Source organism: Pristiophorus japonicus, chromosome 1 (genome assembly GCF_044704955.1).
Source record: "Pristiophorus japonicus isolate sPriJap1 chromosome 1, sPriJap1.hap1, whole genome shotgun sequence".
Taxonomy (NCBI): domain Eukaryota; kingdom Metazoa; phylum Chordata; class Chondrichthyes; family Pristiophoridae; genus Pristiophorus; species Pristiophorus japonicus.
Window position 1 is genome coordinate 377,854,636 of NC_091977.1, and position 15,273 is coordinate 377,869,908.

The window sequence follows — 15,273 nt, forward strand, 5'->3', positions numbered from 1 at the left end:
CCTCAGCCTCGATCAAAACTCTTCCCCCCCCGACCAATCTGTTTCTTGTAGCCCTCAGCACAGGAAGGCAGTGGCCGACCTGTGTGGCAGGCCACTCGACCCGGGATAGGGGCGGGACGCATTGGGTCCCACGCTACAGGCATCATCATCATCATCATGGGAGGAGCTACTGTGCATGCGCAAACGTTCTACTGCGCATGCGGACAGCTGCCGGCACTGTTTTTGGTGCAGGGCTGTAGCTCCGCCTCCCCACTCCATGAGAAACGCCGCGCCAGGACCCGGGACACATAGCAGAGCAGCCAGAATTGTTAGTAAGTTTTTTGCCGCTATTTTGAGCGCACAAAGTCGACACATCTCAGGAGAGTGCGCCGGAAAAAGGGGTTGGGGAAATTTGGGCCCATAATGAGGTCATGAATTTGCAAGAGAACGAATATTCTCAAGGTAGCAATGTGGAGCAGGATGGTGTTTTTTTTCCACCCACTTGTAGGATTAAAGAGTGCAATGGCAAAGGTAAGAGGGTTGGAGAGGCTAATAAGGAGCATGCTGGGTGAATTATATAGTTATATCATTGATATGGACCTGCGTAATTAATAGAGTTGTAAAAACGTTTCTGAATCCCACTTGCTGCTCTCTGCAATTTGTCTCTTTACTTCTCTTTTTTTAATTTGTTCATGAGATGTGGGTGTCGATATCAAGGTCAACATTTATTGCCCATCCATAATTGCCCTTGAGAAGATGGTGGTGAGCCACCTTCTTGAACTGCTGCAGACCGTGTGGTGAAAGTACTCACATAGTGCTTTTAGGGAGTGAGTTGCAGGATTTTGACCCAGCGACGATGAACGACGAGCAGCAATGAAGTTCCAAGTCAGGATAGTGTGTGAATTAGAGGGGAACTTGGAGGTGGTGGTGTTCCCATGCACCTGCTGCCCTTGTCCTTCTAGGTGGTAGAGTTTGCGGGTTATGGGAGGTGCTGTCGAAGAAACCTTGGCGAGTTGTTGCACTGTATCTTGTAGATGTTACACACTGCAGCCACGGTGCGCCAATGTGGTTGGAGTGAATGCTTAAGGTTGTGGACAGTGTGATGGCCCTGACCTGCAAGGAAACACCAGCAGCAGGTTGGGACCATAAAAGAAGCATACCACTGCAAGGTACAGCGCAAGTCGGTCTGGGAGGGCATTGACTGTGAAGAGGGCGACGGAATTGGACATCACCATAACCCAGTTCGGGAATTAAAATGTGGGCAGGTACAGCAGGAGCAGCGAGGTCAGGGCAAAGGAGCAGTGAGAGATTGCAGAGCAATGTGATCGGGGCCCAGAAGAGGCGTGAGTTCAGGGCCCAGAAGAGGCGAGGGCTCGGGGCAGCACGGGCTAGCCGACACTGTGATATGTGTGCGCACTAGTTCCATCCAGCAGAGCTGGTCATCAGTCGTCTTGGTTAATCCTTGCCACTGGACCAAGACCTAGCTCTATCAAGCCCGTGTGGTGGCTGATGTGCAACGGCCACCACACGTTAAAAAAAATCCATGCACAGGCATCTTCAATATGTAGTTCAGGACCTGGAATATTAGGTCCTTCATTGAAACACCTGTGAACTCATCCCTGGTGTAGAAGCAAGTGATCCTCGATACGAGGGACTGCCTAAGAAGAAGGATAGCGTGCCAATCAAGCAGGCTGCTTTGTCCTGGATGCTGTTGAGCTACTTGAGTGTTGTTGGAGCTGCACTCATTCAGGCAAGTGGAGAGTATTCCATCACACTCCTGCCTTGTGCCTTGTAGATGGTGGAGAGGCTTTGGGGAGTCAGAAGGTGAGGTACTCGCTGGAAAATACCCAGCCTCTGACCTGCTCATGTTGCTACAGTATTTATGTGGCTAGTACAGTTAAGTTTCTGGTCAATGATGACCCCAGGATGTTGATGATGGGGGATTCGCCAATGGATGTCAAGGGGCATTGGTTAGCCTCTCTTGTTTGAGGTAGTCATTGCCTGGCACTTGTGTGGTGCAAATGTTACTTGCCACTTATCAGCCAAACCTGAATGTCGTCCAGGTTTTGCTGCATGCAGGCATGGACTGTTTCATTATCTGAAGAGTTGTGAATGGAACTGAACACTGTGCAATCATCAGCGAACATCCCCACTTCTAACCTTATGATGGAGGGAAGGTCATTGATGAAGCAGCTCAAAATGATTGGACCTAGGACACTGCCCTGAGGAACTCCTACAGCAATTGTAACACTTCCTTTAACTGTGCTAGGTGCTAGGTTGACCATTTTTGTGTTTTTTAATGTTCCTTTAACCTCTTTATTAAATCTGCGTGATCTATATCTTGCTTTGATTATATATGTTCTGTCCTCATCCTGTGTAATAGGCTTAAATACATTTTATTTTTCTTCCATGGATCTATTTTTGTGCATGGTTTACAATTACTATTGCCTATGATTCTTTTCAAGCTTTAAGATCTGCTTTTCCAAATCTCTGTGCAGCCTCATTGTTCTTTTTGGCCTTGGCTTTGACAATATCAAATCTAACAATACACAAAAGTTTGTTGCACAAGATGAGGGCTCATGGGTTGGGGGTAATATATTTGCATGGATTGAGGATTAGTTAAAGGACAAAAAACAGAGAGTAGGAATAAACGGGTCATTTTCAGGTTGCCAGGCTGTTACTAGTGGGGTGCGGCAAGAATCGGTGCTTCGGCCTCAGCTATTTACAATCCATATTAGTGACTTGAACAAAGGGACCGAATGTAATATATCCATGTTTGCTGATGATAAAAAGCTAGGTGGGAAAGTAAACTGTGAGGATACAAAGGCTGGAATTTTAATCTGGAAGCGGGGGAATATGGGAGGGGTGGAAAGCGGTCGGGAAACTCGAAAGAGCAGGTTTCCCACAGGCCCTGCCAAATTTAATGGCAGGGCCTGACATATATTTCAACATTTTGTTTCTTGCCCGCAGCCAGCTGGGGGAGGCCGAGAAGGCAATCAGGGGCTGGAGGTCGGAAGGCCAGGAAGGTGATCGCAGGGCACGGGAAGGAGGTCAGGGGGAGATCAGAGGCCTTGGTCGGGGGAAGCTCGGAGGCCTCTGGATGGCGGGGTGGGTGGGTGAAGGTGAGACCAGATGAGACCCGGCCGAAACCCTCCCTGGTGGCCCAGTGTTTGCCACTAAAGTGGCTGCAGAGTTCACAGCGGCCCTCCCCTTTAACTAAAGCGGAGGGATGTTGTGATGCGTCAGCATGGCGCTGATGACTTGGAGCGACGGCCATTCCGACCCTCCCACACCTCTGCCCTGCTGCCGATGGACGTTTCGACCCGGCTGCACTTCCGCCCCGCTGACGATTCCAACACCGCTCCGACTGGAAATAAAAAAATAAAGTCCTGAATTTCACCGGATTATCTGCCCCATGCATTGGGCTGGACGGAACACGTACAAAACGGTAAGTGCGCCCCGTTTGGTGCAGAGGGCAATTTTGGCCCCACAGTACGCACCTAGAGAGACCGTAATTTATGGCCCAATATTTTCTTAAATGGTGAGAAACTATTAAATGTTGGTGTTCAGAGAGGTTTAGCTGTCCTCATACAGGAAACACAGAGTTAACATGCAATTACAGCAAGCAATTAGGAAGGCAAATGGTATATTGGCCTTCATTGCAAGGGGATGAGTACAAAGAGTAAGGAAGTCTCGTTTCAATTATATCTTCTTAGGCAGTCCCTCGGAGTCGAGGATGACTTGCTTGCACATTAATATGAGTTCTCAGGTGAATGATGAGACCAATGCGGGATCTACAGTCTCTGTCACAGGTGGGGCAAACGGTGGTTGGAGGGACGGGTGGGTGGGGTGCTTGGGTTGTCATGCGCTCCTTCCACTGTTTGCGTTTGGCTTCCCCGTGCTCCTGGCGAAGAGACTCGAGGTGTTTGGTGCCTTTCCAAATGCTTCTCCTCCACTTTGAGCAGTCTTGGGCCAGGGATTCCCAGGTGTTGGTGGGAATGTTGCACTTTTTCAAGGAGGCTTTGAGGGTCTCCTTGTAGCATTTCCTCAGCCCACCTGGGACTCACTTGCTGTGTCGGAGCTCTGAGTAGAGCACTTGTTTTAGGAGTCTCGTATCGGGTATGCGGATGATGTGACCCGTCCATCAGAACTGATCAAGCATGGTCAGTGCTTCGATGCTGGGGATGTTGACCTGGGCGAGAACACCGACATTGGTGCGTCTGTCCTCCCAATGGATTTTCAGGATCTTGCTGGGGCAACATTGGTGGTACTTCTACAATGCTTTGAGGTGCCTGCTGTACATAGTCCATATCTCTGAGCCATATAGGAGAGCAGGTATCACTACTGCTCTGTAGCCCATGAGCTTGGTGCCCGTTTTGAGAACCTGGGCTTCAAACACTCTCTTCCTCAGGCGCCTGAAGATTGCACTGGCACACTGAAGGCAGTGTTGGACTTCGTCATGGATCTTTATAATCGGAGAGGGGTGGGGGGGGGTGGCGGCAGTACTGTGTGGCGGGGGCAGGTTGGTAAAAAACCTTTGTGTTACGAATGTTTAATGTAAGGCCCAAACTCTCGTATGCCTCGGTGAAGGTGTTGACGGTGGCTTGGATTTCAGCCTCCGAGTGTGCGCAGACGCAAGCATCGTCTGCATACTGTAATTCAATGACAGAGGATGGGACGACCTTGGATCTGGACCGGAGGCAATGGAGGTTGAACAGCTTCCCGTTTGTTCTATAGCTTAGTTCCACTCCAACGGGAAGCTTATTGAGGGTGAGATGGAGCATTGCAGCAAGGAAGATCGAGAAGAGCGTTGATGCGATGACACAGCTTGGTCCGCATATGTATTGGGTCTGTGGTAGATCCATTGGTCAGGATCACAGCTTGCATTTCATCACGAAGCAGGCAGAGGATGGTGACAAACATTTGAGGGCAGCCAAATTTGAGCGGGACACTCCATAATCCCTCCTGGTTGACAAAGACTTTTGTGAGGTCAAAGATGGCCATATACAGAGGTTGATGCTGCTCCCTGCATTTTTCTTGAATTTGGTGCACGGTGAAGATCATGCCCATTGTGCCCCTTAGTGGGCGGAACCCGCATTGTGACTCTGGGAGGAGTTCTTCAGCCACTGGGAGAAGGCGATTGAGGAGGATTCTTCTGATGACTTTCCTAGTGGCAGACAGCAGGAAAACTCCTCTGTAATTACCGCAATCCAACTTGTCACCTTTTTTGAAGAAGGTAACGACTACAGTGTCTCTGAGATCCCCTGGCATGTTCTCCTCCTTCCAAATAAGAGAAATGAGTTCATGGATTCGCGCCAGTAGTACTTCTCCGCTATGCTTTAGTGCTTCGGTGGGGATTCCATCTGCTCCTGAGGCCTTGTTGTTCCTCAGCTGTCTATGGCCTTTTCAACCTCATGCCGGGCTGGGGTTGTGCTAAAGTGGTGTCCAGGACACTCACGTCGAAGACAGAGTCTCGGTTAAGGAGATCTTCGAAGTGCTCCTTCCAGCAGGCATTGACTGCCTCTCTGTCCTTAATGAGTACCTCTTCATTCTTGGCCCTCAGTGAGGTAGAACCTTGGGTGCTTAGGCCGTAGGTGGTCTTTGGTGAGACCGCACATGCACCATTTTGGTCTTCGTACCTAATAAAGGACATACTTCCCTCGGCGTGGGTGCAACAAAGATTCACTAGGTTGATTTCCTGGACAGAGAGATTTGTTAGAATGAGCCTATACTCTCTGGAGTTTAGAAGAATCAGAGGTGATCTCATTGAAAAATATAAGATTGTGAGAGGGCTTGACAGGGTATATGCTGAGAGGCTGTTTCTCCTGGCTGGAGAGTCTAGAACTAGGGTGCATAGTCTCAGGATAAGGGGTCAGCCATTTAAGACTGAGATAGGAAGAAATTTCTTCACTCAAAGGGTTGTGAATCTTTGAAATTCTCGACTCCAGAGGGTTGTGGAAGTTCAGTTGTTGAGTGTATTCAAGACTGAGATTGATAGATTTTTGGACTCTAAGGGGCTATGGGGATCGGGCGGGAAAGTAGAGTTGAGGTTGAAGATCAGCCATGATTTTATTGAATGGTGGAGGAGGCACAAGGGCCATAAGGCCTACTCCTGCTCTTAATTCTTATGATCTTAAGTAATACAAAGGCTCAGATTTTTCTGCCAAACTAATGGTGGGTTTAATGGCACTTTCTGTTATAAATGTGTATATTGTCCAGCAACTTGTGGGGAGAAAGAGATACCATATGAATTGCAATTCCCCACAAGTTGCTGGATGATTTGCGCCACTCCACAGTTAGCCTCACGAAGATGACAGCACGCCCTCAACCTCTGTGACTTTCATGAAATTGTGGCATTTTCACATTAATTGCCCATTAAACTCCCTGCAGAAATTTTGGGCTGGCAATTAACAACGTCAGTACCTATTTAATGATGGGATTTATGTTCCTGAAATGCCACTCAACCTCTCTGGCTCAGAAAGGGACCAATTGAAACTGTGGAGTCTCTTTCCTGCAGGTAGTAAATTGTTCCTAGAGGTTTAAAAATTCTGATTTTTCTGACTATTTTCTCTTGCTCTCTGAATCCGATCTTCCTTTCCTCTTTTTATTTCTCTTTCTGTATCTAATTTTGACTCTAATTCAACTGATGTCCTTTCATATAATTCCTCTGTTTCTTTCTCTATCCTTCAAAATCTTACTGGTTAAGGATATAGACTGTTGGTCCTGTTGTTCACCAAGGTCTCAGATGCTCCATTATCAGCTCACACTTCCAGCAATTTGGGGTGCAAAGATTTTTTGAGCTGAAGGGTGGGGGGGTGGTCGGGGGGGAATGTAACAAACGGAAAACGCTCCAGCAAATTCTGACCCATTGAGTTCCACAGCTTTGAGGCCCTGGTAAGAATAAGTTAAAGAGACTATGCAATGAGTCTTGATTTTGAAACAAGGAGGATTTAGAGAGGAGGAAGCATGTACAACAGTTTTGGAACTTAGATGGAATATATTTTCAGAATTTCATATAAAAAGACTGAATAGAAAATAATGTTATAATAAAATACCATCATCCAGGTTTAAGAAAGTTTACACAGTATTTTTGTTTTGCAGAATCTGAATGCAGCTCACTCTAGTTTCCTCTGTTCAGAAGAGAAAGAAGAACTCATTAATCAGCTGTATAAGGCATATGGAATGGAACAAAAAGCTTGCTACATTTAAAAGTTTATTAAAGATAATGCTCAGTATTAACCAGCAACAAGTAGTTATCAGCTTCAATCAAAGTGTGCTTTTGCTCTTCAATACAGTCCGAACTGCTTAAAGTGGGTGTGTTTGTGTGACCTGCCATTTGCGCGCTATATGCGCTGGTCAGTGTAACAAAGAAATGATGATAAATAAGTAAATGATAAAACACAGAGGGTGATTCAGAAGGCTGCACTGACAGCTGATGAATCTGTCAATTTAGCTGTCTTTAGCCAGAATGTGTCACCTCAATTCTTTATTGATTTAAGTTGGATCATAATTGACCCCAATTTTTTCCATTGAAAAACAAATTGGCCTATTTGAACTTTTTCCAAAGTTTAAACCCGAGCTGGAATGTATTAAGCTCAGCAAGTCGGAAAGAAGTGCTCGCAGCAGTGGCAGAAGTTCTAAAGGCCACAGAGGGCTTAGGACTTAATGACAGGTAATCGCAAGGTGCAAACAAATTGCCCGAAATAGCCGGCCTGCTTAATATGGTTGAAGCGGTGCCTTTGTAATTGATGCCTATCACAATGGAAAATGGCCACATTTTTTATCTCAAAAAAGTGTTCAGATTTGAAGGGACAGATTTACCTTTATACTTTCCTAAGAATTTGCATCTGACTATTTCTAATGATTTAAGTATATAAATTAGGTATACATCCCCCCAAATTAAAGTAGTCCTTTAAGTATGTAGAGGACATTTTTTAAAGTTTTAAGAGAGAAGACCAGTATTAAGATTTCATCATTTCAACCCTGCTGAAAAGGACTAATCAGCCTAACTTCTCTTGAAATCAGAACAACTTTCATGTAGATTAAGGAAGCCAAATTGATATTTTGAGCTAGTTATTTTTATATAAGCTACAGCCTGTACAGCTTTCATGGATATATTATTGAAGCATATTAATACCAAGAAAAAGCATCAAATTTAATTGCATTTAAACAGCTATCACTATTAGTGGGCATCAAGGGCCTTGTAGGTTTGATGATGGGTCTTGTCCTTTTGAGGAGCACTTCTGCAGGGATTGCTAGTCTGCGGTTCTTCTTGAGGGATGGAATGAGTGTGTGCTGGAGGAGCCCCCGTTATGTGGACTCCCAGGAATGGGTTCCAGACTGGTACTTCCTGAGTTACAGGAGGAATGCATATATCACCTCTTGTGCCTGGGACAAGTCCCTCAGATGTTCCACCCACATGTTTGTTTTGGGGAGAGTAATGCTCTGCCACAATGGGAAGAAGCATTGTTTGCTTTTGCAGGAGGGATTTTCTCTTTCTTAGATAAGCACACAAAGGCTATGACCAGCAGGGTCTGAGACCTTTCATGCTCACTGTGGGCTTCTGGATTGTTACCCAGTGAAGCTGAATGGGGAGGAGGGGGGGACTAGAATGTCTACCTCCCTTCCCCTACCCCAAGATACTATTTTTAAGTAATGTTGAAAACTCAGCGTGAGCTGTTGGGTGTCCTGCGATTAGAGTTTATAAATTCATTGTTATTCACTATCTGGACTTTGATTCTCTCGTCCTTGGTCTGGATAGGATTGTCCTGAGGGTTTTTTGGATTGGTGTCCTGCTGAGCCGCTACACTGGTCTGATAATAGTGGGTATGGGTTGGGGTTTCTTACTGTTTTCGGAGATGGTATTCTTTGGGAAAGGCCGAGTCTCGGTGATTATTATGGGGTTTTTCGCTCATGGTGGTATATTAGGCAACAATTGGCATCAGGGATGGGAGCTCTCCTCGTCAAGCAATTGTCTGGAACATGACACTGGAAGTCTAGTATTCTGCCTTTAAAAGCAGGCTAACTATATGATGCATTGTTGGTTTATATACATATCTCTATCAATTAATTGCTTCAAATGATGTAAAACATTTTGAAAGACTGAATAATGTTTTGGAAACAATGTCCTAAAATTTTACTGACCTCAGCTATCAATGGAAACTGGTTCATTAAAGTTTAATGAAAATGTTTAAACTTCAGAGTCTGAAGTCCAATTTATTATTAAACTCAATCGTTAAAATTTGAATTTTTTTAAATTGTTAAACATCGACTAGCTCAATTTGTCACACTTCTGTAGTCTGACAATAGTAGAAATATTTTCACAATTGATGCCTCACAATGCATGGTGTTTACTATAGCTTCCTGAGGTTAAAAATAGAATGATTACATATTGTGTGACAATTGCAATGCACAGTCAGTCTCACTCATAAAATTAAAACTATAATTCATGAAGCCACATGGCCCTATTAAATTACAGTGTCATTTTGTGACTTCTTAAAGTACTTTAGGGACTAATATTCAAATGTGAACAAAAAATAGAGAAAACAATGGTGACGTGCAGGGAGAAAGTGTCAATAAACAATTGGCCCTGGTTTTAATGCCCTCTACCTGGCAGAAACCAGGTGGGAGGTGAACTTACACACACCTTTCCTGCCCCAATGTGAACACCATTGGGTCCTCTTTATCCCCAGGCTAAATTTTGATCCTGGCGGCCATTGGACCAGAAGTCGGCGGCCGCTCAACTGCGCTGTCTGGCAGCCGCTTTCTGGCGATAAGTGGCCTTTTTGGGAGGCTGAATTTCGGCCCCAGGAAGTGCATCTAGACATAAGATTTTTAATCTAGCAGAGATAGATTTATCGTTATGTATGGTGGGAACTATCTTCCACAAATTAATTCCAGTATCAATAGTCAGTGATACAAATACTGCTGGGAGCTGCAAAGTTTATTTCAAACAGTTTAAATAAGTTATTTTGTTCACACACAGAGGCATAGATCTAATTGCTTTTCAGTTACATCAGTAATGACAAAATACTCCTCATTGTCAACATTCATTGAATGAGTTCAGTTCAGTCACAAGCTTCAATTATTCTACATGTAACGAACAGGGTGGATAAAGGGGAACCAGTGGATGTGATGTATTTGGACTTCCAGAAGGCATTTGACAAGGTGCCACATAAAAGGTTACTGCACAAGATAAAAGTTCATGAGTTGGGGTTAATATATTAGCATGGATAGAAGATTGGCTATCTAAAAGAAAACAGAGAGTTGGGATAAATGGTTCATTCTCTGGTTGGCAACCAGTAACTAGTGGGGTGCCACAGGGATCAATGCTGGGACCCCAACTATTTACAATCTATATTAACGACTTGGAAGAAGGGACTGAGTGTAATGTAGCCAAGTTTGCTGACAATACAAAGATGGGAGGAAAAGCAATGTGTGAGGACGACACAAAAAATCTGCAAAAGGACATAGACAGGCTAAGTGAGTGGGCAAAAATTTGGCAGATGGAGTATAATGTTGGAAAGGATGAGGTTATGCATTTTGGCAGAAAAAAATCAAAGAGCAAGTTATTATTTAAATAGAGAAAGATTGCAAAGTGCTGCAGTACAGCGGGACCTGGGGGTACTTGTACATGAAACACAAAAGGATAGTATGCAGGTACAGCAAGTGATCAGGGCCAATGGAATCTTGGCCTTTATTGCAAAGGGGATGGAGTATAAAAGGGTATTGGTGAGGTCACATCTGGAATACTGCATGCAGTTTTGGTTTCCATATATACTTGCTTTGGAGGCAGTTCAGAGAAGGTTCACTAGGTTGATTCCGGGGATGAGGGGGTTGACTTATGAGGAATGGTTGAGTAGGTTGGGCCTCTCATTGGAATTCAGAAGAATGAGAGGTGATCTTATCGAAATGTCTAAGATTATGAGGGGGTTTGACAAGGTGGATGCAGAGAGGATGTTTCCACTGATGGGGGAGATTAGAACTAGAGGGCATGATCTTAGAATAAGCGCCGCCTATTTAAGACGGAGATGAGGAGAAATTTCTTCTCTCAGATGGTTGTAAATCTGTAGAATTCGTTGCCTCAGAGAGCTGTGGAAGCTGGGACATTGAATAAATTTGACAGAAATAGACAAGTTTCTTAAACGATAAGAGGATAAGGGGTTACTGGGAGTGGGCAGGGAAGTGGAGCTGAGTCCATGATCAGATCAGCCATGATCTTATTGAACGGCGGAGCAGTCTCGAGGGGCAGTATGGCCTACTCCTGTTCCTATTTCTTATGATCTTATACTGAATTCATTAAAATACCCATGAGAGTGACTTATTATTCTATGGGCTAGACGTTCAAATTTGTTCGCTAGGGCCTAATAAATGGGCGATGTTCCAGACTTAGCGATGTTGCAGCCTTCATAATCACTGGAACATCACCCATTTTTTGAATCGCGACTTTCGGTTTGGCGAAAGCCCAACGATGTTAAATGGGCGAAGCGATAGCCCAGTGATGTCACATCGGCCAGCGATAGCCCAGCGATGTCACATCGCCCAGCGATAGCCTAGCGATGGCGAAGGGTACACAAATTTCTTTTTTGGTTGGCCATGTTTTCCCGCGTTTCAGGAGGGCAGGGGTCATCCACACATGCGCAAAAGGGGGAGAGAGATTGAGAGAGGAGAGAGGGAGAGAGGAGGATGGCAGAGTCAGAGAGGTGAGAGAAAAGAGAGAGAGAAAGAAAGACACAGAAATATGTCTGACAGCGATGAAAGTGGGAGAGATGTGGAGACAGGGAGGAAGAGGGCCAAACCCTTCTCCGAGAGGCCAACAAGGCCCTCATGGCGAAGGTGCACTCTCACTAGGCCCAACTGACCAGGGGGGGAGCGAGGTGGGAAACCAGCACCACGGGAGTACCGCAGGTTATGGGGCGAGATAGCCGATGTTGTCTCGTCTGCGTCCCATGAACCCAGGGGCACCGACCAGTGCCGCAAACGCTGGAACAGCGTCGTTGCTTCAGCAAGAGTAAGTATGACTTTATATTTTAATGATGCATGTTCTAAGTATAATAATCATTATAATGATAATTCTCCTGGATTGCACGTAAGCTTGTTATTCTAACTTATACAATATATATCATCCCCGCTAAGAACTGGACAGGGCCATGAACCGGTGCCCGTTTTAAGTCTCTCTGGCTGCTGTCACTTACACAGGGACCCAGCATGGACTGGGAGAGAGCTGTCTTTGCTCACTCTCTGGCCTGGGACACTTTTGGACATCAGCTGTCATTGAATTGTGGACACAACCCCTATTAGCATATAACGTTTGAAACTGTTGTGTATAAATGGCATAACCTAGTCAAGTAGCTTATGCCATGCTCTATTCACGTTCACACAGGAAGATATCTCATAATCGAGCTCAGCAGAGGTGCACCGGGGAAGGCCCTGCTGTAATACAGACCCTCACTGACCTGGAGGAACGTGCTGCAGCACTAGTGGGGGCCCACAGTCGAGCGGTCACCACCCGTAGTGTTGCCGGACCATTGCATGCGCCACGTGAGTAATGTGTCAAGCAGTGTAAGAGCTATGTGACATAATTTCATTCTCATATCATAGATGAATGATGTCATGTTATGTATGCAGCCTCCCTGTGACTCTCTGCCACGCTCAGGTTGACAACATAAGAACATAAGAACAGGCCATCTGTCCATCTGTCCCCTTCTCTGTCCGTATCCCATGAACCCTCGCTCCCTTATCATTCGGTCTACCTGCGACTGATCCAGCCTCCACAGCTCTCTGGCGCAGTGATTTCCACATAGATGTACTGCCATAGATACCATCATATATGTGCATGGATAGAGGATTGGCTAACTAACAGAAAACAGAGAGACTGGAGCTGAGGAGAAATGTCTTCTCTCAGTGGGTTGTTAATCTGTAGAATTCACTGCCTCAGAGAGCTGTGGAAGCTGGGACATTAAATAAATTTAAGACAGAAATAGACAGTTTCTTAAACAATAAAGGGTTATGGGGAGTGGGCGGGGAAGTGGAGCTGAGTCCATGATCAGATCAGGCATGATCTTAGTAAATGGCAGAGCAGACTCGAGGGGCCCTCTGGCCTACTCCTGTTCCTATTTCTTATGTTCTTATATGATGCATTAATATAGAATGTTTCTCTGTCACATCCAACGTATGCCTACCCTGGACCATCGCGTGGAGTGCCTGGCACGACTGTGCGAGGAGTCTGTCGCGATCCAGCGCGAGCAGCTCCGGGTGTTTGTGGGGTTCACACAGGAATTCTCCTGGGTGTCTGCTCGCCAAGCGGAGGCGACGCAGCAGATGATCCTGGAGTTGCGTGAAATCTCCGCCTCCAACCATGCCATGCGGCATGCGTTCTTGGCGGTACACGGTGCTGCACCCCGAGCTCCCGTGACCACAAGCACCGGCACACAGGCAGGTCAGGAGGATGCACCACCTCCTGACTTGGAAGGCGATCCCCCTGTTTTGTGTTCCCCACCAACAGCCCCCCCAAAAGGTGATCGTCCCAGCATGTCCCCCACCACGGCAGGAAGGCTTTCCATCGCCCACTGCACGCCGGCTTCGCAGCAGTACCTGGGGACCAAAACGGGTGGGTGAGGTAATAACACGGGGCGGTCCAGGATCTGGAGGGAAACGTGGCCGCAGGTAGGGAGGGGGGTGCACTCTTTTTAATATTGTTCCTATTGTTCACTGTTGGTGTTGTCGTTTCACTGTTGGATTGTGGATGGGTGGGGCGGGGAGGGGTGGGAGGGTGTTTTCGTGTTTGTAATTGAAAAATTACATTCAAAAGTTGTAATTTTATTAAAACCATTTTATTTCACTTTACAATTATTGTGCAGTGTCTTCTAATAACATAAGTTAAAATAGAACATTAGTTCAACTGTTGTTAAACAATGTCCAGGCCAGATCAAGTACGTATGAAACATCACTTATTTATATAAATATCAGAAAACATCTAATTGTGAGTGTATCTATCTTTAAAAAACCCTTAAATAATTCACAAACTATCTAACCCCTGTTTAAGAGGCCTCCTCTCTTCCTCCGATGTTCAAAATGGCGTCCGTAGTGCCCAGTTCTGTGAGAAAGGCCAGGCAATAGCAACTATTCTCCAGCGATGTTGTCAGCGAGCTATCAGCCCGGCGATGTGCCGGCGATGTGCCGAAAGTTGGGCTGGGCGATGTGTGGGCGATCACCTCAGCAATCCCCTCGGCAGTGTGAGCCAAAAGTTGCGCCGGGCGATGTGTCAGCGATAAGCTCGTCGATGTGTCCCAACTTTCCATTTTTAGGGGATATCAGCCCTTTTTGGGCCATATATTGGCATAGTGAAAAGTCTAGCCCTATAGGTCTATGGCAATAGTCAGTAAATTATTGATCATGCTCTCTAAATGATGTATAGATTTCTAAAGTCTCATTTACGACAGTGCTTCCCTACCTGTTCATTTAAAAATATTTAGGAAACAACATTGGCGGGAATCTGCTTGCCGATGGTAATTCTGGCAGTGAGCACATGCAAAATATAGCCAAACTGTACTGCTCAGGTAATAATAGCAGAGCATAATTCAGAAGTGAAATGGGCTACCTTCTGTATTTTCTGTGATCTGCCTAATTTTAATATTACGATGAGTTCCCGATGATGGGGCAGAAACAGTGTGCTGCTACAGATTGTAAATGTGTGCAGCAGCTTGAAGGAACCAGCACAGTAAAAATTATTCTGCCAGAATTAATTGAATTATGCATTCCAAAGAATGTTAGTTAACTCTGCTGGAAAGCTGAGAGTCCTTTAACAGAAGGATGCTTGCAGAGCATCAAACACTTGTGCAGACATTAGGGACAGTTTTTGATACTGTGGTAGATTAATTGCAGGAATCCAGTACCTGTCATACTCTAATGGATGGTTATTGCAGTCTTCATTGGAGCAAGTGTAATGGAGGTCTCCATGACAAAGGCCTTAAGGGCAGTCTCTGCTTCTTTCATGGATGCTCAGAATGCTGTCAAAGAGGTTGGAATGCCATATTGGAGAGGCCTGACTCTTCCAACCATTAAGTGTTTGAGGCTGGGATACAGACACGTATCTCTCAGGAATTCACTGATCTTATTGGAATCATTAGCGCTGTTTTTTCACTGAGCATGGTCATGTGGAAACAATGTCTGTTACTAATGGCATTTCAGGAATGAATTCACAAACTAACTACGGATGAGGAGGGCCATTCGGCTCATCTTAGTTCATCCTCCATAAAAATCTTAAGATCCTCCAATTGAGGATGTTATATCCAC

General features: G+C 45.5%; 1 protein-coding gene across 1 annotated transcript in view; it reads left to right on the forward strand.

Annotated features, from left to right (window-relative positions):
* Window positions 1–9,174, forward strand: part of LOC139265963 (adenosine deaminase-like) — a 128,829-nt gene extending 119,655 nt beyond the window's left edge. Inside the window, exon 9 of the mRNA XM_070883651.1 lies at window positions 7,081–9,174. Coding sequence (XP_070739752.1) covers window positions 7,081–7,188 — 108 coding nt within the window. The 3' untranslated portion in view covers window positions 7,189–9,174. The remainder of the gene's footprint in view (window positions 1–7,080) is intronic.
* The last annotated feature ends 6,099 nt before the right edge of the window (window positions 9,175–15,273 follow it).